The sequence below is a fragment of the Culex pipiens genome, chromosome 2 (assembly GCF_016801865.2).
Source record: "Culex pipiens pallens isolate TS chromosome 2, TS_CPP_V2, whole genome shotgun sequence".
NCBI lineage: Eukaryota > Metazoa > Arthropoda > Insecta > Diptera > Culicidae > Culex > Culex pipiens.
This window is the reverse complement of record NC_068938.1, coordinates 112,474,839-112,497,412: the sequence shown is the minus strand read 5'-3', so window position 1 is coordinate 112,497,412 and position 22,574 is coordinate 112,474,839. Positions and strand designations below refer to the sequence as shown.

General features: G+C 42.3%; 2 protein-coding genes and 2 pseudogenes across 3 annotated transcripts in view; 2 read left to right on the top strand and 2 right to left on the bottom strand.

Annotated features, from left to right (window-relative positions):
- Positions 1-22,574, top strand: part of LOC120426359 (semaphorin-1A-like) — a 57,345-nt gene that overhangs the window by 23,730 nt on the left and 11,041 nt on the right. Inside the window, exons 6-9 of the mRNA XM_039591120.2 lie at positions 913-1,100; positions 1,962-2,268; positions 2,348-2,531; positions 2,606-2,680. Of these exons, the coding sequence (XP_039447054.1) occupies positions 913-1,100; positions 1,962-2,268; positions 2,348-2,531; positions 2,606-2,680 (754 nt within the window). The remainder of the gene's footprint in view (positions 1-912; positions 1,101-1,961; positions 2,269-2,347; positions 2,532-2,605; positions 2,681-22,574) is intronic.
- LOC120426356 (insulin-like growth factor 2 mRNA-binding protein 2) lies at positions 11,802-13,667 on the top strand. Of its 2 annotated transcripts, XM_039591118.2 has the most exons (3): positions 12,614-13,224; positions 13,310-13,454; positions 13,531-13,667. In XM_039591118.2, the coding sequence occupies exons 1-3, from the start codon at positions 13,150-13,152 to the stop codon at positions 13,539-13,541; spliced, it is 231 nt and encodes a 76-aa protein (XP_039447052.1). In that variant the 5' UTR covers positions 12,614-13,149; the 3' UTR covers positions 13,542-13,667. The 2 variants fall into 2 exon arrangements, with proteins under 2 accessions (XP_039447051.1, XP_039447052.1); XM_039591117.2 differs by lacking the exon at positions 13,531-13,667 and having other exon boundaries at positions 11,802-13,224; positions 13,310-13,515.
- Positions 14,481-16,290, bottom strand: LOC120426357 (protein transport protein Sec31A-like; annotated as a pseudogene).
- On the bottom strand, positions 19,786-20,875 carry LOC120426355 (6-phosphogluconate dehydrogenase, decarboxylating-like; annotated as a pseudogene).

The window sequence follows — 22,574 nt, the reverse complement described above, 5'->3', positions numbered from 1 at the left end:
AGAATGAGAGACTCAACGGTGAGAGCGCATAGTTGAAGAAAAGGGAAGGAACGATAGAGGGAGAATGCCATCGCTGCTAATCACGAAACACAAGAATAGATCTCACAAGCTATAGTGACGGTCGCTGTACTCTCTGATGTTTTGGTGCAGAGATCTTTAAACGATAGTTTCTTCTATCACTCATTTGCAACACTGATAATTTGCAATGGCCTCAACAATTTAGGTAATATCATTCGGTAAAATGAAAATTGGGGTTTATGACATTCAGAGAAATTGGTTTTCCGAAGAAAAAAAATATTCGGGAAGGAGTCAATTCGGGAAAAAACGAAAAGTCGGTAAATTGGTCATTGTGGTAAATAAAATTCGGGAGTATGGAATTTTCGGGAAAAGGATTCTCGGGGATGTGACATTTTTGGGGAAATAATTTTTGGAGAAACGGGAATTCTGAGATAAGGAATAAAACTAAACATAAGAATGCTGTCAAGATCGGGGGTTTACCCTATTTTTTAGAAATGTTAGAAATAATTTAAAATATTACAGAGTGAATACGCTAATTCGAATGGAACTGCATTCAAATGAGCGAATCTGATTGACTGCTGTCAAAAGTTTGAAACCACGTGTTTGGAAATTGTCGAACAATAGGGTTGAAACTTAAACATCACTTTGACAACTGGTGTTGACGGTTGAGTGCTTTTTAATTCGATAAACGTTCGAATTAGCGAGCATTCCAAATTAGTGGACATTGAAATTAATTCTAATATAAGATTTAAAACTTCTAAGAAATAGTAACATTTAACGAATGACATCGTCCTCATTCATTTCCAAAACCTCATCCTGACCTTCGCACAAAAAGCCTTTCTCACTAATGTAATGTGTATTATTTCTCCCACACCAACCGCCCTCTCCTTCCAGTGAGTGCGTCGCGCTGCAGGATCCGTACTGCGCCTGGGACAAGATTGCCGGCAAGTGCCGATCGCACGGGGCCCCGCGGTGGTCCGAGGAGAACTACTTCTACCAGAGTGTGGCCACCGGAGACCACGCCGCCTGCCCCTCGGGGAAGATGCCCAAGGACGCCAACGTGGAGAAGCAGGGCTATCGAGGTAAGTAACAGCTGGCAGTGCTTTAGTGTTCTGTTTTAATTATTGATCGAATCTTTGATAATGTCGGAAAAGGGGGGGGGGGGAAACCCGGGATAGTGGTGATTGGATTTTCTAATGGGTTCTCGTGTCGTCTCCAGTTACTGTCGGAAAGGTTTCAGAAACGGCGATGCCATTAAGAAATTGAGATGGATTATGATGGGAACCGGAAGGCGAAGACGATACACTCAATGTGTGCGAAATGTTATTGAATATGAATGATGTCTTTCCGGATGGAGAGTAATATGTGCCAATTTCAATGTGTACTCAACATTCACACACACACACGCAAGACATACGATACAATAACGCAACTCGATTCCATGTTGATGATGTGCCTTGAGCCTTGTGCTACCGAGCAGCTACGCTCACTTGTTAATTTTTAATTATAAATAATGAACAGAAGGGTTTCGATGAATAAATCATGACGAAAATGTACCGACCTTCCGTCGCACGAAATATTCACTACACCGACTGGGGCAGGTTTAATCATTGATTGAAACTATTCTGCTGCGGTAGCGATATTCCTGGAATTGAAAACATGAAATTTTGCACCATTCAAGTAGTGGCTCTGTTGCGATACAACTTTAATTTGAATTAACATTCCGATCCTCCAAAAAAGAAGCCACTTATCCAGATGAAAACCAAAACTATTTCGTTGCCTAGGGACCCCAGTGACTGATTGCTTAAAAGTTGTCACACTATGCGTCTCCACTGAAATACACTGTACTTGAATCTTCTATGGAGACACAGGGTACTTTGTAACCTCTAATATGCGGCTTTGCGCAAATTCCAATAAATAATAAATCAATCCATTCCCCACAGGCGACATCGACTACGACCCGCAGCGTCCAAGCAAAGACCAACCGGGCAACGACATGATCAGCATCATGCAGGACAAGAACGGCTACGATGACAAGGGTGGCCCGCAGATCACGCCCGATCTGATCAACGCCCAGTACACGGTCGAAACGCTGGTGATGGCCGTCCTGGCGGGGGCCATCTTTGCCCTGCTGGTGGGCTTCATCACGGGGTACTTCTGTGGCCGGCGGTGCCACAAGGACGAGGACGACAATCTGCCGTACCCGGACACGGAGTACGAGTACTTTGAGCAGCGCCAGAACGTCAATCGGTGAGTGTTTGCGCGTTTCCTCGAGAGTATTTGGTTTGGATTAAATTAAACCGTGCTACAGTAATTTGACTCTTTGCAGGATACAAACCGAGCCGAAGCTGCTGCCGCAGGTCGAGGAAGTGACCTACGCCGAACCGGTGCTGCTGCCGCAGCCGTCTAGTCAGAACAAGATGCAACACTCGCCAAAAAATACACTGCGGAAACCGATGGTCGGAGGCCATCATCACGCGGGAGGTGGCGTCAACTCGGAAACGCTATTCCAGGTAAGTTATAACCGCGCTCGGGCGATTACCATCCCAAATTGCTAACATCCAACTTCTCTCCGGCAATTTCCCAGTTCCAGCCCGATGGCTACAACGCTCGTGACAATTACCGAGGTCGCGACAACTTCGGCACCCTCCGATCCCACCAAGTAAGTACCACCCACCGCCTAGAATCTTCTCCCCACAACTCTACTTTCTCTCATTCTATTACCTTTTTCTCTCTATATACCTAACCTAACTCTTACTATGAAGCATTGACGCTCATTACCCACCACCCACAATAGAAAAAAAAACCCACCACCTCAAACCAACACTAGCGCCACCCACAACCACCACCACCACCAAAAACACCCACTTAGCAGTCAACACTTACCCTTTTTCTGAACCCACCACGCTCATTAATTTTGCCCGCCCAGCCCAGCTACCCAGCCAGAAATAACAACAAACAATCAAACCAGACCGCAAAACAAAAAACAAACATTCAAAACAATAACAAAAATCGCCAATCTCCCTCCGCCAGCAGTGCGCAGCAGTGCAAACTAAAAAAAACTCACCACTTTTCTCCCGCTTTCTCGCTGTCATTTTTCACAGGGTGATAATTATCGTCGCGGTGACGGATTCTCAACAACAAGAAGTGTGAAAAAAGTAGGTCACAGAAGAATGCCTTTGCAAAAGAGTTTTACTTTTTCGAACAACAACAAACAAAACACAAAACCAAACCGTCGCGATTCTCTTCCCCACCAACTCTCACACACACACACACACATCATCATCATTCGTGAAAATTTCATCGCCGCCATCTTGCGGAACACAAGAGCTGTCTCGTTGTCGCAAAACTCCCGCCCAAATCACAGCAACCGTTGAAAAAATTTTGTCATCTCATTCTCCAGCTCAGTTTGCACTGTTTTTGCTTCCGTCTCACCTGTTACGATCACAATCATCACATTCACTGCATGTTTCGTTTTGTCATCATTTCGCTCAAATTGACAAAATTTTACTCTCGTTTTTGATTGAATTTGATAAATTTTCTCTTTTTCTTGCACCAACAAAATTATCAATGTACACAATGGAAGTATTGCTTGATGATCTTCGTTTAGTCTGCAATTTTTTTTAGTTTAAAGCTTGTTATGGTTTTTTCCACCATACTTTAATGGGGCCTTCTTTCAAGGATATCAACAAACTAAGTGTTATCTTTCCACTGTCCAAACGTATGTTTGGCTTTGATTTGAAAAAATGCACAAAACAAAAATTAAAAAAAAAAATCAACAAAACACTAAATAAACTGATGGGAAAACGTCTGACATCATCTCAATTCCTAATGACAAACTTGATAAACCGATTGTCAACTGTTCAGAATACACTGTGAACGTTTAAAAACTAAAAAAAATGCAACTGAATTTCAAATTTCAAGCCTGATTTTGGAAATATCTAAACAAAAAGTATCGCAATTTGCTTTAAAAAAGAAAAAAATATAATAAATAATGATAATATTGTACAATCAGTATCTTGCTGGACTCGGTCGTTGGAAACGACCGTCGGCTCAACGACCGACGAAATAGGCGGCGGGCCAGATGCGGGCATAAAAATGTCAAAACCTGCAGCTTTGTTGACAAACAAACAGAGCACGCGGTCGCGTGATGGCGGCATCGAGCCAGAATTGAGGGTGATCATGTGGTTAAAAATGACACTTTTTTCAAGAAAAATAATATTTTTCCAGCTGAATAAAAAATGTGCGAGCGTGTTCAAACAATTTTTCCAGATGTCGGAGAAGTGATTAAAAATCAAAATATTAATCCGTATTTTTTCTATAACTTGAACTTTTTCACTTTAATTGAGAACCCCTAGTTCTATCAACGACCGTTTTCAATGACCGTGAGAACATGCCAGAAAATCCAGCTACTAACTAAATCCATTTAAAATCCACTAAAATAGCAATGAATTCTTAAAAATATATTTTTTCTTAAACTTTTATGCCTTTCAACGATCTGTGGGCCAAAAAATTAAAAAAAAATGTTAAAAAATTAAAAAGTATTTTTTTGGTTGAAAATGCATAAACAAGCGTTAACAAATCTATTCTGAATAGTTAAAAATCGATTTCACATTTTAGACAGTATTTTTCTTTCTCCCTTGAGTTTTTGAAGCAATTGAAAAATCAATTAAAAACTTTTTTTATTATTTTACCAAATTTTGAATTTAGGAAAAGACGTTAATGTTTTGCATAAAATATATAGATCGGAAAAAAACTGAAAGTGCAGGAATCATATTTTCATAAATAAATTGATTTTTTTTCGTAATTTCAAAAATTAAGCTTGAAAAAAGGTTTTTTAAGAAAAATCGTCACTTTGTCAAAAACCAATTCTCGAAATCGTGAATTAAATTCACGAATGTAAGAACCACGAAGGAATTTATTCATGTGTATGGTGCATTTGCACTATAAACGTGAATATATTCCTTCGTGGTTCTCGCATTCGTGAATTTAATTCACGATTTCGAGAATTGGTTTTTTTCAGTGCACCTTGATTTTCCGAGCTGATTTCCAAGAAAGGGGCCAATTTTTTTAATGATCAAACAAAATAACCTTTAAAGCAGTTTTTAATGCCTATCGTTGAATCATCTATCAATTAAAAAATGGTATCCCTTTTGTAAATGTAAGAACTCCTACATTTGCTACTGATACACAAAAATATATTTAACTGAATAAATGAACATGGATAAGAAAATCTGCACAGATAAAAATTCAAAAATCAATTCTTCAACAATTTCTGAGCCTTGCGCAAAAATATTTAAATAATTTTATAAACAAGCCTTGGTTTCTAAAATGAAAAAAAAAAATATGTCTTAATTAATTAAATGAGCAAAATTCACCATTGTGTACACAAAACAACCAATCGTTTGCAATGCCAATTGAAACTCTTTTATGTGTGTATATTAAACTCTTTATCAGTTCCAACCCACAGTTTGGTCTTAATCCTCGTTTAAATACGCAGCGAAAAAACTCAATCCTTGTCAATAAATTAACCCCCGGGGGATTCGAGTAGATTAACCAACCAACCAACCGACCAATCCTCACAAACCAATCGTAATTCACAATCGTTTTAACACCCACTCACACACACCCACACACACAAAACTCCCAACCCCAAACAAACGTTAATCCGTTATGTTATCACGTTTTCCGCAACCATTCATTCGCCCGGAAAATTGACCTCCAAACGTACATCATTGCTTCCCGAACTTCTACCCGTTTGTGTCTCATTTCGTGTGTGTATGTTTTCATTTTCACTGACAGCTCTCAAATTCAAATAAAAAAAAGTTCGTGCAACCCCAAAAAGTTAAATAACATTCCACTCACACCTTCAAGTACACACACTCACACAGCAGAAAAAAAAAACAAACATTTCATTTGTCACCTTTGGTTTTTCCGCTTGCAAGTTCGTTCTCATCATTCGCCATCATTCGTTTTGTTGTTGTTGTGGTTACGTTCCGCTTGTTGTACATATGTTTGTTGAACAGTTTTGAAACCGAAACAAAAAAAAATATACTCATGAAATCGAATTTAAATCTGACCGTTTGCATTAGCGTCAATAATCAAAAATGAAAAATATAGGTTTCAACGCCCGACAGGAGAGGAGAGAGCGAGAAATGCGACCACTAACCAAACCATTCCCCCTACTTCTTTTTCCTCATCATTGTCTAAATGTAGTTTCTGTTTCCCGTTTCCGCTTTCGAAAATGTAATTCACCGCATATTCCTAGTTGCTGCCAATTCGTTCAGACTGACTTATCTAGTTCGCTCATTTTCGCTACCATGCTTGGCTCACGTGTTTTTTTTTTAACTCATGGTGGAATCATTCGTGCTTGCAGTCGTCATCCCTTCATTTTACAAATAAACTTCATTCCATTGTAATAATTAAGAGTGATTTTGCGAATCTTGAATTGTTTTTAACATTTTTTAACATTCGTAATAATCTTACAATTTTAAAATTTAAGCGTTCGTTGTAGATTTCCTGACACTTCAATATCACAAGAGTTCAACGCCAAAATGACCTATCTTTTCCATACACATCGGTTATACTTCAATCCAGCAGGATCCAAATCCAAAGTGTTTCAATTTGGCTCAAATTTGGCCTCGGAGTACATTCTTGAGTACATTTTTCAAAATAGTAAGACCACATTTAAGAAAAAACTGCAATATTTTACGTAACATGTCCAAAACGGCGAACATCAATAACAAGAATTTCTGAAATATGTTATGTATAATATATTTTGATACATTGAACTTTAACCACCATGCTTCTCCACAAAAATAAATTCCCAGTGAATTCATTTTGCTGGAGACGCGTGGTGCTTTAAGTTCCATCAATGATCCTAAACCTGATACACTCAACCCCCGGTGGTTGGTCATTTTTTCGTTTGACACTTTTTTAGTTTGTACCGCGTTGATAAATGTTAAATAACTTGGCTCTCGAGAATAAAATTTAAACAAATGAATCTCAATATTAACATTTCACACGAATGCATTTTTTTAATAAAATTCAGGAACAATAACATTTTTTTTAATAATTAGGGTACCGTAAACTGGGGTCAATGGGACACATGGGGCGAATTGGGACAGCAGTTTTAACCATGTTGGAGCACAATATTTTGATTTTTCTGGTTGTTTTCGGTTAGAACAGCCTCAGACCAACAAAATGTGTACATCCATTTCCATATTTAAAAACTTTAAATGCTCTAAAAACTGCTGTCTCTATTCAGACTGAAGTCCCGATTTACCCCAGATTACGGTAATTCTCCGCCAACTCACACAGCAGTTGCCCCGACCCCTCTTCGATTGCGTGAAACTGTCCAGAGGGGTAGCTCCAGGGGAGCTCCATTCCATATCTCGTGACGGAGGGGCGATACGACCCCTTCTATTTTCGAACTTGCGAAAAAAGACGTATTTTTTTAATATTTTGCAGCCTTGAAATGGTGATGGTTTGTAAATTTGATGTTAATGATGCAAGGCAACCAAGGAAGTTGTTGTCTTCTTATTCCAAGTTTGTCAAACTTACGGACCCAATCCTGCAAGAATCTGATTGTAAAAACAGTCAAACTTTGTTGTAAATAACTTTGAAGTCAGTTATTTAGGGGATGAATAAATAAACATATCGATAGTTCCCGTAGATTTCAAGATACCGTAAACCGGAGTGACTTTGATAGGATTTCAATATATTTTCGGAATATTTTTCCACTTGTAAGGTTTGTCTAATCTAATCTAATCTAATCTAATCTAACACAAACGCAGCCAGTCCGATGAAAGCATGCTGGAAAGTCTTGTGATTAGATTACGCCCCAAGCACTTTTCTTGTCATTATTAATAATTGCAGTACATCCAAGAACACCCGAAAATGTAATGCAAAAATTAAAGCGGCCAGCCCTACTGCGTTGTGTTTACCGCAGAGAGGATTCTGAGAACGGATCACATTTCACAGAATCTACAGGGGAGGAAGGATGCGTGGACATACCGTACCAAACGCTCCGATTTATAGTTGCATGTGGAGTGTGTGTGAAGTGTAATAATATATAATTTACAATTCATACAGTTTATCATTTGTCATATAAAATTTACCTTCGGTTCTTGCTGAAATATTAAAAATTGTATAAAAATTAAATAAGGTAGGATGGATCATAAAAGTATAGAACCAGGGTAATAAAGGACAGCGAATGACCAAGAAGGTTAAAGCTGCCAGAAATAAATGAATTAACAACAACCACAGGGTAATAAAGATTATTTTAAACTAAAAGAGCGCAAAGAAGAATTTTTGATGAGAAAAACAGGGGGGGAGGGGTTAAAGAAAGAAAAAGAAGAGGAAAAAGAAATTAAGAATGATTTTTTTCTGAAAAGGATGCATTGCACTGCTGACTTCCATCAGTAAAACTTTTGGAACATATTCATAGACTTGAGCTTGAGCTCTTCCTTTGCATGACCAACACTATCGTTTAGGTTCAAATCTTAAAGCAAAAACACTGTTTGTGAACAGCTAAATCTCCGAATTGGCTCGCTATATAATTTTAAACTAACAGCCTTTGATTGCTGTTGACAAAAACATCTCTTTTTTTCCTTCACTGGCACACTGTTATAAAGTCTGCAGCTTTATGTAAAGTCTGTATATACTCATTGTTCCCTTATGAAATAATACCCTCCCTGTCAAACACGAACAGCAGAATCCATCTCTTGGCATTCATGAACCGCCACCACTACATAAGCAATCAAGCCAAAGCCTGCTTGGCGGCGGGAGCACGATCGAAAGCGGCGAGCACACACACACAAGTAAGCAGCCTGTGCTCCGTCCATCGCTGCTGCTTCCTCAAACTGCAACTGCGTCCCCATTGCACCTGACCAGATTTTGGGAACCTGAATCTTCCCCCTGGAGCTAGGACAACTGGGTGCCAAACTCCACGTAAACACTCCGATACGTTGGGCTTTCTCAATCCCTTCCGCCAACCACATCACACTAACACAATCGCAAATCACTGCATAGACACGAGGCTGAAGCTAGTTCCGACTCAAAAACCTCGACGAAAAATCGGATTCCAGACCGCATCAAGCCGAAAACCGGTGACACCCCGTCCGTAACACAGCTGTCGGTAAGCTCAGGGTCAATTATGCACAACTTTCGGGGAAAATCGTAAAAAATAACACTCAAAACACGCGCACGAAAAAACCGAACCGCACTTGACCAGAAGCAAACCGCGACCACCCCACTTGTAAGGTTTGTCTAAAAAAATTTTTTTCTGCATTGATTAACTAACTTTTTAAACATTTCAATATTTTATGAAAAGTTCTTCTTGAGGTGTACTCTTCATTCTGCGGAAAAATCTCAAATCTATCAAAGTTACCCCGTTTTACGGTACTAAAATGTCTGTAACAAAAATCTGAGTGCAAAATCTCTTGTTGATGTGTACCGTTAAAGGGACTTTTATGTAAAATGAGACGCCCGGGTTGATAGCATGCTCAAAATTCCGAAAAAAAAACGTATTTTTTCAAAAAAAAAAAAAATTCCAAAATTCTGCCATTTTTCATTGTTTTTTAAAAAAATTGGAACATTCTATTTAATGGGAAATTTATTTGATTTTTCGCGAATGCAAGGGTTATTTTTCGTTTAGAACAACAATATTCATTTTAAAATTTGGTGTTTTTTGTAACTTTGCAGGGTTATTTTTTAGAGTGTAACATTGTTCTACAAAGTTGTTGAGCTGGCAATTACAAAAAATAACATGCATAAGAGATTTGCACCTGTTCAAGGTTACCCGCGACAGACACGAACAACAAAACAAAGAGAAACAAAAACTAGTAGTTTATGCAACAAGTTATAAAAACAAGATTTTGTCAGCACGAATCGTACACTAGGTCGTTCATTTATCCAACAAGGTTCACCGAGTTGGATAAATACGACGAGTGCTGAAAATAAAGTTTTGCAAAAAGTAAATTTGCAAAAAAAAAATTCTGTAAAATTGCGATAACTCTTGATGGTTACAAACAATCCAGTTATTAAATTGATTTGAAAGACGCATCTTTTGGTACCCAAAAAAGTATAGGACATCGCTGAAATTTTAAAGTTTTTGCAATATTAGTGGAAAAAAGTAGTTTTTTCTTGTTTTCGTCATTTTCCCGTTTTTTCGCGCGGCTTGTCGAAAACCCCAATTTTTATTTTCAGAAATCTCGGAATCTTGTTATGCCGTTGCAAATATTTTTTCAAGTTTATGACCCTCGCCTCTGACCAAAGTCGAGAGGGGCAAAAATTATAAAAGTTTTGAAATTGAATTTACGAGCCATGGTTATAACATTTGAATGAAAAAAAGTATTTTAAAGTGCATTATATACCTTGATTTTTTTTTGCGAAAAAAGTTTTTGCAGTGCTGTATTGGAATATCATAAAAATTTAAAATATTTTTGATCCAGCCCAAACTTGCAAAACATGATTATCAATGGATAAAAATGCATTTTAGATTGATTTCAGTTGATTTAACTTTAAACAAAATTTGAAAGTGGGGGGGGGGGGCATTTAAAGTTTCCATACGATCTTTTCAAATATAAGGCTAGATTTTTGTAACACCAAACTTAAAAGCCCAATCTTTCATTCGTGCCCAAGACACTTAAATTCTGTTGATATGGCGCGGTTTTACAGTCATCCCACATATTCGGAACACCCACAAATTCGGAACACTTTTGTGGTAATTTGTCTATAGAATGCAAAATGCAACTTTTCTACCGACCCTGCTATTTTTAAGGCCTTCATTTGGACATTTTCTTGCTATTTCACTAGTAAAAGAGTACTTTTTGAACAAAAAACTTCATTTCAAGACTATTTTATCTAGAGCACCAAAACACTGCCTCCAAATTGCCTGTTTCATGATTGTGGGATGTTATTGTGTCTCCCACAATTGTGGAACATCTGAATTTAACTGATATTTTTACAAAAAAGTTATCAGACCATTCATAAAACATTACTAAGCATGAGTTTTATTGTTTTCAGAGTGCAAAGTTATTATTTTGTAAAAATATGTACTCCTGGAGAGAAAAAAAAGTTTGTTTACATCGTAAGAAAAAAGTGTTCCGAATTTGTGGATTTCAAGGGTCAATGTTTTTCTTTGAAAACTTGATATAAAATGTAAAAATGTACAGCCGGTCTATACATCAATCGAAAGATCGCAAGAAAAGCTTTGACATGATGGTAAAAGCAATTCATTATGTTCAATTATCGATTTTATATGATTTGTTGAACATTGGCCGATCTGTTAACTGTTCCGATTATGAGGGATGAGTGTATGTTATTTTATTTCAGATAATGTTTTTGTGCAAATCGACGAAAATAGCACGCGTGAAGGGGCACCGTAATGACCAAACAAACAATAATTATTTCTAATTAATTTGGCCAATATGGTCTAATTATGTTGTCCAAGGAACTCCAAGAACTTTTTTTTCAAATCATGGGAATTGCTGTTTATATAATGTTCAGCATGCGTCTCCATAAAAAGATTTGCTGTTTTATCAGCTCCATTGAGACGCATAGCATAGCAAAAATTCAATTTTTCAGTTTAACAAATGTGTGTTCTATGTATCAAGATACTGATAAAGTAGAGCATACCAGCATACCACCTCCAGCTTATGCTTTTTAACACCATCAATAAGTTTTCTGGTCATTTTGGCGTTAACCCATTCTTCCTTCGAGCAACAATCACTCGGTGTGGTTCTCCCAACCGCTAATCCATTTACCTCGTCCATAAAGGGACTGGGCCGATTGGCAGAAAATCGTTCGGCAGAATGACGTCTGGCAGAACGCTAAACGGCAGAAAAACAAATGGCAGAAATGGCCATCTGGCAGAAAAGGTTAATTGGCAGAATGCTATCCGGCAGAAAATGTCGTTTGGCAGAAAATTATTCAGCAGAACAGTATAAATGGCAGAATGGCCTTTTGGCAGAATGTCAACTAGCAGAATGTGTCATTTGGCAGAAAAACGTCTGGCAGAATAATTTCTGGCAGAATAACGTCTGGCAGAATAATTTCTGGCAGAATAGGTCATTTGGCAGAATGTCGAAATTAAAGCCGACAATTGCTTTGAAATTTTCTAAACCAGTGAAGCGTGCAGCCGGCTAAGTCCAAGGCACTTCGACTGGATATTTCGGATCAAACACTTTCACTCTTTTTCACTGTCTGATTTACTGTCTCCCTTTATTTGATTTCAGCTTGGCTTTTTATACTAAATCTAGTTATTTACTTAATTATTTAATATCTTATATTTTTACCCCCACTCTAGTTTTTGATGTTGCATAATATATCCGTCCTTTTCGGTTTCACTCCAAAAATTCTTCCTCTAACTTATATAATATATTTTGTCTCATTTACAACCCCCACTCCAACCTGTATTTTTCTTGATATAATGAAAAGTTTCCTTAATTCTCTCTTTTTTCCCAGAATTCAACAATATATAACTCTCTTTTTTTCTTATTTTATTTATTTTTCCCCCCACTCTAAAAATCCTTCCAAGTTATACATACACTCAAAATACTGTTCACCACATAGTAGCATGAAAATTCAGGTGGCAGTCAATTTTTGGTCTAAAACAACGTTTTACAGGAGTCATGCAACTATCACAGTGCATTCCCATCAAACTGACTTGATTTTCATGCAGCCTACCCTCACACAACTAAATGTTGCATGAAATTCCAGCCTGAAAATTTGAAGGCGTGGTTTGCAGTCAGCTGTTTATTGGTTTGCATGAAATTCATGGAACACCCGCATGAAAACTGATACGGAAAAATTCCGCACACCTTTTCATGCAACAATGTGGTGAAAAGTTTGTTAGTGTTAGTTGAGATGATTGAGAGGTTACATGAATTTCCCGTCTGAAAATTTTTCGAGACTTGCCGATCACAAGCCAATGCTCAGTTGGTTTTGCTCCGTGACTTGCGACGGGTGTGTTTTTATAAAGAAGTTGAGAGTTGAACTTTACGCGTGGACTCTAACCATCATAAGATTTTCCGGTGCTTCCGTCAAGATCGTCTCACTCGAGGCGGACAAACCGCTGGAGCAGCAATCGTCGGCACGCCGGAAGCCCAGTGGAAGGCCCGGTATCTGATGCGGGAAGAGGGCTTCGTGTCCGGCACCGACGACGTGAGATTAACCATGGAGATCTTGGTGCCGAGTGCGCAGGTGAGTGTAAGCCATGACATGACCCGGCTGCCCGGCCCTCGACGGAGTTGACAGAACTAAAAAAAATCCTTCAATCATCCAACAGGTCCGACGCATCATCGGCAAGGGTGGCCAGAACGTGCGCGAGCTGCAGCGGGTCACCGGAAGCATAATCAAACAACCCGAGCACACGGCCGCGATGCACGTCCACACGTCACATGTTGAAAAAATAACCGATTGCATACAAATTGGTAAGTTTTCAGCTTTTCCCTGATGTGATTTATATTATTTTATCTAAGTTTTTTTTCTATATTTTTTTATTTACAGAAGACGTTTGAGATGATTGCAAACAAGAATTCGATGCATTTTCTTCTTTGTCTATTCATCAACGGTTAACCTGCCGGCGTAGGATGGCTGAATGGCACTCGTAGCGGCCCGACCGCTCCCAAAAGCAGATAGATCAGTACTGGCCGGGGCCAGGGATCGTGCCCCCGAAGGATGATGGTGGGATCTCACCGTCCCGAACGTCACCGAGAAGGGAACTCCATGCCAGATGGACCAGGTGTGTCAGATGTACCAGGTGGATATAGTGGATTATGCAATAGTGTGTGAATATTGTGAAATTGTGATATTTTAATGAATTATAAATGTGAATAAAGCAAGCAAATTAAAATCTAGTTGATTTTCCCTCATACACTCTTCGTCGAGTATTTTCTAGAAGGTTTTATGTGCCATAAAGGCGCACAAAATTTTTTGAAAACTTATATCACTAAAGGAAAAATAAACCCCCACCCCCAACCCCCCTGTACTGAAAAAAACACTAAAGAATAACGCGATGATCACATTCCGAGGAAGGTAAAGGCGGCGTGAACTGGCTGCAGCTATGACATGAAAATCATGTGATGTGGTTTATGCTAAGGGTTATTCACTTCGAGTACACGCTTACCAAATAAAACCAAAAAAATGGTAATTATCATGATTTTTCGAGTTCAACTCGAATAACACTTTTTTTGGTAAAGTGGGTCGAACTGGCAAAATCATGATTTTCATGATTTGCCGAGTTCGAGCGTGGGGAAATATTTCACTGGATCAAATCTGTTCGGATGTTGCCTATTTTTGGGCGCTTTCTGGTTTTTCTTGAGGGATTGGAATTGAAATAATTTTAGTTATAAACTAAAATAAAATCACAACGGCATAATTATTTATTTATTAGTACAGCAATAAAAACAATAACTTTTTTTTTCTTTAAATGGTGCTTCGAGAAAATTTAGGTCGCTTCAAATGTCCCCGGCATCGGAGTAGTTCGCGCAGTCAAGCCGAGAAGTCTCCCAGCAATCCTTCAAGTTCCTTCTCACGCAGGCGTCGGAGCGAGTGCCCTCGGCCAGCACTTGCTCGAGACGGTTCGAGCGTTCGATCAGCTCGCGATGTGTTACGACCTGGTTCACGATGACGGTGCGGCTCGTTCCGCTGAACGTGTCTAGCTTGCCGCCGAACTGTGAGGGGTTGAAAATGTTAGTTTTTGTTTTGTGAAAGTTTATGATGGCGACTCACCCCAAAGCACGCTCCCGCCGGTCGCTTCAATTAATTGGGCGCTTCAGATCGTTGCAGGTGGGTTGCGGCTGTCCTGCGAACGGATGAACCGGCTCGTGCTCGATGCTGTCCACTCCGGGGAACAAATCGGCTATTTTGTTCACCGTCTGCACCTGGGCGTGAGCTCCGCCGTTGGTCGAATAAACGGTTACGTTGCCGTCGAAGCTGGAACCGGCGATTAGCGCCGGGTTGCGCGGACACCAGGCCACGTCAAAGTTCCACTGGTTGGTGGTCGCGAGCTCGTGTCTTTGCCGCAAGAAGCGACCAGGTCGAAATCCTTCGGGCACCAGGTCAGACCGAGGACACCCCGCTGGTGGATGTGGAAGGTTTTGGTGGGAGCAGTCGCGTAGAGGAGATCCCACAGTTGACCGGAGAAGGCTTGATCTTCTTCGCTGGCTTCCCACAACTGGGTGGACACTTCCGGGTGCCACTGGACGGCGCGCGCCAACGGATCCGCGATTGGGTGTTGGTCAGTTTGATGACGGGTTCATTCTTGCGGAGATCCCCGATGATACAACGCGAGACCCTGGACATCCTCAAACGGTTGCGCCTTCGCTCCTGGGCTCATCGGCGCCGCCGTGATGTTCAGATCCCAGATGAAGCTTTCCGATTCCGACTCTCTCGAGGCCAACAGTTTATTCTGGTACGGATTGTAGTCCATACTGCGCACCGCTCCGTTGTGTTTGTCCTGCTGGGCCCTCAGCGCGTTCTCCCCGCCCAACAGCTTCAAAGCGCTGTAAACCTGGATGACGCCACCTTCGCAACCACCGACGATGACCCCGTTCGGGTTCGTGGCCGTACCAAAATCCAGCGGACTCCACACGACCTTCTGCAACCAGTGCGCACTCGTCTGACTTCCCACCAGCTTCAGATCTGAGCTCACTCTGGATGATCTTCGTGTTGAACTTGTTGCACGCGAAGTTCGCCTCTGGCCACAGCGCTCCACGGTAAGGCAATTGCGTCGAGGCCGTCTTTTCCGTGATCACGTCCAGCAGATGATCCGAATCGAGGTTGCGTTGCGTTGTGAGTGGTGGATCATCACGGAAGTTCTGGTTTGCAGGTGTGGCACCGAGTGGAAATGGATGATCGGGGTGAAGGCGGTTGTTTAGGGTGACCCAGCGGTTCGTGTTGACAGGTTGAAAGTGGAGGTGTCGTCCAGGAAGTTGTCTAGATTGTGTGTGGATTCCGGGAATGTCCAAGTTGGCCTAAAAAAAAGAAGGTTAGTTACAGATAAACTTAATCAAGAATTCAAGAATAAGTTTTACCAGTTTGAGGGTACTTGGTAGGGACGAGGGATCCATCGCAAATGGTGATAAAAATAATACGAAAGGACGGGCGGTTCAGCGAACCCCGTCGCACACCTGTAATGCGGCGATGTTGTCGTTTCGGCCAGTCGTTTCGGCTTGAATCGAAAAGATCTTCGGGAAGTAAGATCTTGCACAGTATTCGTATTTTTCTGAAATATCCTAAAAAATAAAAAAAAAGTCAAACTTAGTTTAACCCTAGGTAATAAGTTAAAATCCATCCAACGCCTATCCGATAGCTCTTCCCATTTTTGCCGAAACCTGTCCACCGGTGGAAAGAATTCTCCGAACTCTTTCGCCAACATTGGAAGGCAATCCGTCCACCGGCAGACGGATTCCTCTTGCAAAACCGTGTGCCGTAATCCGTCCACCAGTGGACCGAACTTTTTCGCCAAAAATGTAAGGCAATTCGTCCACCGGCGGACGGATTCCTCTTGCATCCTTGTCCAGTAATCCGTCCACCGGTGGACCGAACCTTTTAGCCATTATTGGAAGGCAATCCGTCCACCGGTGGACGGATTACTCTTGCATCCTTGTCCAGTAATCCGTCCACCGGTGGACCGAACTTTTTCACCAACATTGGAAGGCGATCCGTCTACCGGCGGACGGATTCCTCTTGCAAAACCTTGTCCAGTAATCCGTCCACCGGTGGACCGATCCTTTTCGCCATTATTGGAAGGCAATCCGTCCACCGGTGGACGGATTCCTCTTGCAAAACCGTGTGCCGTAATCCGTCCACCAGTGGACCGAACTTTTTCGCCAAAAATGTAAGGCAATTCGTCCACCGGCGGACGGATTCCTCTTGCATCCTTGTCCAGTAATCCGTCCACCGGTGGACCGAACCTTTTAGCCATTATTGGAAGGCAATCCGTCCACCGGTGGACGGATTCCTCTTGCATCCTTGTCTAGTAATCCGTCCACCGGTGGACCGAACTTTTTCACCAACATTGGAAGGCGATCCACCGGCGGACGGATTCCTCTTGCATCCTTGTCCAGTAATCCGTCCACCGGTGGACCGAACCTTTCCGCCAACATCGGCAGGTAATCCGTCCACCGACGGACGGATTCTTCTTACAAAACCTTGTTCAGTAATCCGTCCGCCGGTGGACGAAAACTTTTCCCTAACATTGGCAGGCAATCCGTCTACCGGCGGACGGATTCCTCTTGCAAAACCTTGTCCAGTAATCCGTCCACCGGTGGACCGAACCTTTTCGCCATTATTGGAAGGCAATCCGTCCACCGGTGGACGGATTCCTCTTGCATCCTTGTCCAGTAATCCGTCCACCGGTGGACCGAACTTTTTCACCAACATTGGAAGGCAATCCGTCCACCGGTGGACGGATTCCTCTTGCAAAATCGTGTGCCGTAATCCGTCCACCAGTGGACCGAACTTTTTCGCCAAAAATGTAAGGCAATCCGTCCACCGGTGGACGGATTCCTCTTGCATCCTTGTCCAGTAATCCGTCCACCGGTGGACCGAACTTTTTCACCAACATTGGAAGGCAATCCGTCCACCGGTGGACGAATTCCTCTTGCAAAACCGTGTGCCGTAATCCGTCCACCAGTGGACCGAACTTTTTCGCCAAAAATGTAAGGCAATCCGTCCACCGGTGGACGGATTCCTCTTGCATCCTTGTCCAGTAATCCGTCCACCGGTGGACCGAACTTTTTCACCAACATTGGAAGGCAATCCGTCCACCGGTGGACGAATTCCTCTTGCAAAACCGTGTGCCGTAATCCGTCCACCAGTGGACCGAACTTTTTCGCCAAAAATGTAAGGCAATCCGTCCACCGGTGGACGGATTCCTCTTGCATCCTTGTCCAGTAATCCGTCCACCGGTGGACCGAACTTTTTCACCAACATTGGAAGGCAATCCGTCCACCGGTGGACGAATTCCTCTTGCAAAACCGTGTGCCGTAATCCGTCCACCAGTGGACCGAACTTTTTCGCCAAAAATGTAAGGCAATCCGTCCACCGGTGGACGGATTCCTCTTGCATCCTTGTCCAGTAATCCGTCCACCGGTGGACCGAACCTTTTAGCCATTATTGGAAGGCAATCCGTCCACCGGTGGACGGATTCCTCTTGCATCCTTGTCCAGTAATCCGTCCACCGGTGGACCGAACTTTTTCACCAACATTGGAAGGCAATCCGTCCACCGGCGGACGGATTCCTCTTGCAAAACCGTGTGCCCTTAATCCGTCCACCAGTGGACCGAACTTTTTCACCAACATTGGAAGGCGATCCACCGGCGGACGGATTCCTCTTGCATCCTTGTCCAGTAATCCGTCCACCGGTGGACCGAACCTTTCCGCCAACATCGGCAGGTAATCCGTCCACCGACGGACGGATTCTTCTTACAAAACCTTGTTCAGTAATCCGTCCGCCGGTGGACGGAAACTTTTCCCTAACATTGGCAGGCAATCCGTCTACCAGCGGACGGATTCCTCTTGCAAAACCTTGTCCAGTAATCCGTTCACCGGTGGACCGAACCTTTTCGCCATAATTGGAAGGCAATCCGTCCACCGGTGGACGGATTCCTTTTGCAAAGACTTGTGCCGTGATCCGACCTTTTCGCCAATATTGGCAGGTAATCCGTCCACCGGTGGACGGATTCCTCTTGTAAAACTTTGTCCAGGACCAGTCCAGACCGAACCTTTTCGCCACCGAAAATCCGTCTGTTATACTTACCTGAAATCCGACTCGAAACTCCGGAGCACAAAAATCAACTAAACAAAACATTTAGGGCGAAACGTTTCAAACGAATTAAAAAAAAATTGCTAAGTCCAAAATCGCACTTTTGGGAGTTCGCTTAACTGAACTCGTTTTTTGGTAATTTTCACAGTTTTTCGAGTTCGCGAAATCACACTTTTTTCAGTTCGTTTAAGCGAACTATCAAAAGTGCGATTTCTGAACTCCCAAAAGTGCGATTTTCAGTAACCGTGTATACCGCATACTGTGTACGGCCGCATACCATACGCGCATAATACTGGCATGGTATGGTCAACTTTTTGATACGATTTATATCAGTGTAGTTGTCAAAATCGTTCAAAATAGTAAACAAGGCTAAATTCTAAGCTAGATTGCACTCGACACCAGTTTTATCGGCAATTTGAAAATTAAATTGTGGAAAAAACATCATCATTTGACGATTTTTTCATTAAATTTGTTGTGGGTGGTTGCTGGAGTTGGGGGAAGTCAAGTCGCTCGGTGATTGGCAAGTTTTGAGCTCGGATTCGACAAATATGAGTACGGATTTGGAGTCATCAAAAAGTTTGGTTTGGAGTTGCTCTTTTTGCTCGAGCAGGGGCTGGGTTTTGTCCATGAGAGTGATGAGATTCTTCCGGGAGGGTGGCTTCGAGGTCGGTATTGTTAGATTCCTCTGACGAGATTTTCCTTTTTGAGCGCTTCAAACTTTTCGTCATTTTGGCGAGGATCTACAAAGCTGGATCCCGTTCCTGATCCAGCTCGACGATCTTCTTTAAGTTTAAGCAACCAGACACTTCCTCAAAGTGACCTTCCGGTACAACGAATTACCTCGCGACGCAGTCCGCGCCACGACAACTCCGTGTTGGGAACCACATCAAACGAACCGTCTTTTCGGTCAAGAATCTGCCCCAACGGTACAGTTCTATGTATTTGGATGCTTCGACGAACTGTGCAACAACATCTTGCCAATGGGATTTCCGTTCCCCAGCCAACATAATATTTATGAATTTAATCAGTAGATACTTGTCAAAATGTAAATAAAAATAGACAAAACCCTAAACAACCACTTTTATTACAAAAAAGAAAACAATTTCGAAATCTAACCGAATGGGCAACAATAAATAACGATTAATGGAGACGGTGTCCTTTGTTCAACGGAATGTAGCGGAATCAACCAAGGGCATCGTGCTCGTCACATTGGGCCAGATGAGTAGTAGCGGAAACGTTGCCGCCATTGCCGGTCCAGTTGGTGTGCACAAACTTTGCTTCTTGCCAAGCAGCTCGTACGTATGCGCCCCAAGGTAGTCCCGCTGGGCCTGCAGCAGATTCGCGGACAGTCGCTCCGAGAGGTAGCCATCGAAGAAGCTCAGCGCGGCGGACATGACCGGCACTGGGACGACCTTACACCATCACTGCTGGTTCTTCACGATGGCGTTCTTGAAGAAGTTGTCCAGCAGCAGATGCGACATCGCCGGATTGCGCACGAACGAGTTGCGAATGTTTTCGAGGAAGACACTGCGGATGATGCAACCTCCACGCCACATCAACGCGATTCCATCGAAGTCCAGGTTCCACTTGTACTCGTTGACGGCCTTGCGGAGCAGCATAAAGCCATTGCCGTACGAGACGATGTTGGCACAGTACACGGCGCTGCGGATGTGCGTGAGGAACGTATTACGGTCGGCAACGTTTAGTTTGGGGAACGGCCCGGCGAGTTGCTTGCTAGCCTTGGCACGTTCCGGACAGGCAACGCGCGAAGACGGCCTCGCCGATCACCGTAACCGAACGCCCTGGTGCAGAGCAACGATCGCCGTCCACTTGCCGATTCCCTTCTGGCCAGCCGTGTCCCGAATACGCTCCATCAACCAGCAAAGCAAACTTAACCTAACAATAAAAACAACTGCACCAGAGTTTGACGTTGAAAAATGTCAAAAGTTCCCACACTGAAATAAATCTTCGTTATAATGATTAATACGGAGGTCCATACCATACGCACGATATCGAGTATGATACTGACTACATACACACTCTATACACACCTCAGTATCAGAAGTGATTTGCCCTTAGGCACAAACAAACCGAAGTGCACATCTGTTCTGATGAGCAAGGGAATGATTGTATGAGAAAAATCACAAATCCGTATAAATAATTTCAAGATTGTTCAGGTGTAAACCGAAAACGCGGTCAAAAATTAAAGTGGACAAATAAGGCTCTTAACTGCTTATTTAATTGTCGGTGTACAGGACGCCGCACTTTTTAATAATTTTCTGGCGTACATTTAATTTTGCAGCCCAAATCCCGATATTGAACTGAAAAAATAAAATTCTTTTTCAAATTTTCTTTTTTGATTTGTGTGCACCTTTGTCAAAGACCAAGATTGTTTACTATTTGGTCTGACAGATTTGGACTGACAGCTTTATCACGGATTTTGGTCTGATCTAGGCGAGGGATACTGGACACAGCACCCTCCTGCTGATGAGCCGTACAAAAATGGAGTGGTTTGTCGTAAACGTGTAACCGTGGCGCAACAGGCTTTGACAGGTTGCGCTCGTATTTTGATTTTTGTCTGTCTTCACCAGGGGGTAGCGAAGAAGCCGCCATCTTGGAAGTTCAGATAACAAACACTCAGAATCAGTAATATTCATATTACTTTGGTAACACGAAGTGTGTTATCCTGGTTAAACTCAAAAGTCCCATGCAAATGTGTAAAACCAAACTGAAAAATGTGTAATGCCGATTCACAGTGTACGGGCGCACTGTTTGATCGACCAAAAGAAAAAAGCAAAAAGAGGTAAACAGAAAAATCCTAGGGGCAGGACAACTTGGTCGATAGACTAATAATAGTTTATAATAGTTCGTTGATTGATTTATATTTCGTCAATACTTTAACGCGACCTTACCTGAGTTTGTGGATCCTTGAACCTTTGTCAGATAGAAATGTCAAATTGAACATAAATACAAAAAATTCTGACAGTGAGGATTTTCATGGAAATTTCGAAGGGAAATTTATAAGTGGCAGAAATTGGACATTTCTTCAGCGGGGACCATGCTCCGTCGGCCAGGAATGGTCAAGTTACTTCTGAAACACAAAGAAGAAAAATGCAGTGGACCGGTTAACTGATTCCTCTACGTTCCGCTACGTTGTAGGATTACCCGAAAAGTCATGTCCACCTAATCTAGCTTCCTCCTCTTGCTCCTCCTGCTCCACTTGTTGCAAAAGTAAGAGGCCATGTTCCGGGATCTGAACCCGTCCTGTTGCTTCCTCCAAAAATGAACCCTCGATGAATACTACTTCGTTAAAACGGAGAAGGCTTCTCTTTTTCTACGGAACTTGGACAAATTCTTTGCACAGGCCGGATAACATAACCTGATAATTAGAGCGCAAAGAAAAACAAAAATGCTGGAACCGGTAACTTTCCGGATTGGTCCAAAATCAATTAAATGGTGGAAGGGAAACAGCTTTCCGCAACGGTTCCGCATTTTAGTATGACCCAAATTCGATCACCAAATGTGGCCAAATGAAACCAGTGTCGAAGGAGAAAAACAATCGGCAACGAGAGCGATTGCCTCCTTCTTCAATGTGGACATCATCATGATCATGGCCGCTAGTGGAATAGTTCAAGGAAAACCCGGAAAATCCCGGACCGAACCGTAAATGTTGCCTCCTCCTTCTCCTTGAACTGCACTAGAGGGCAACGCTGGGTCAAAGTCAAAGCTTTCGCCTACTGTCCTGAATCCTCCTACCGTTTGAATTCCGTCAAACCCGGTC

Coding starts and splice junctions, on each gene's coding strand:
- LOC120426356 (XM_039591117.2), top strand. CDS start 13,150: ATGCGGGAAGAGGGCTTCGTGTCCGGCACCGACGACGTGAGATTAACC. Junction 13,225..13,309: donor TCTTGGTGCCGAGTGCGCAG/GTGAGTGTAAGC, acceptor ATCATCCAACAG/GTCCGACGCATCATCGGCAA.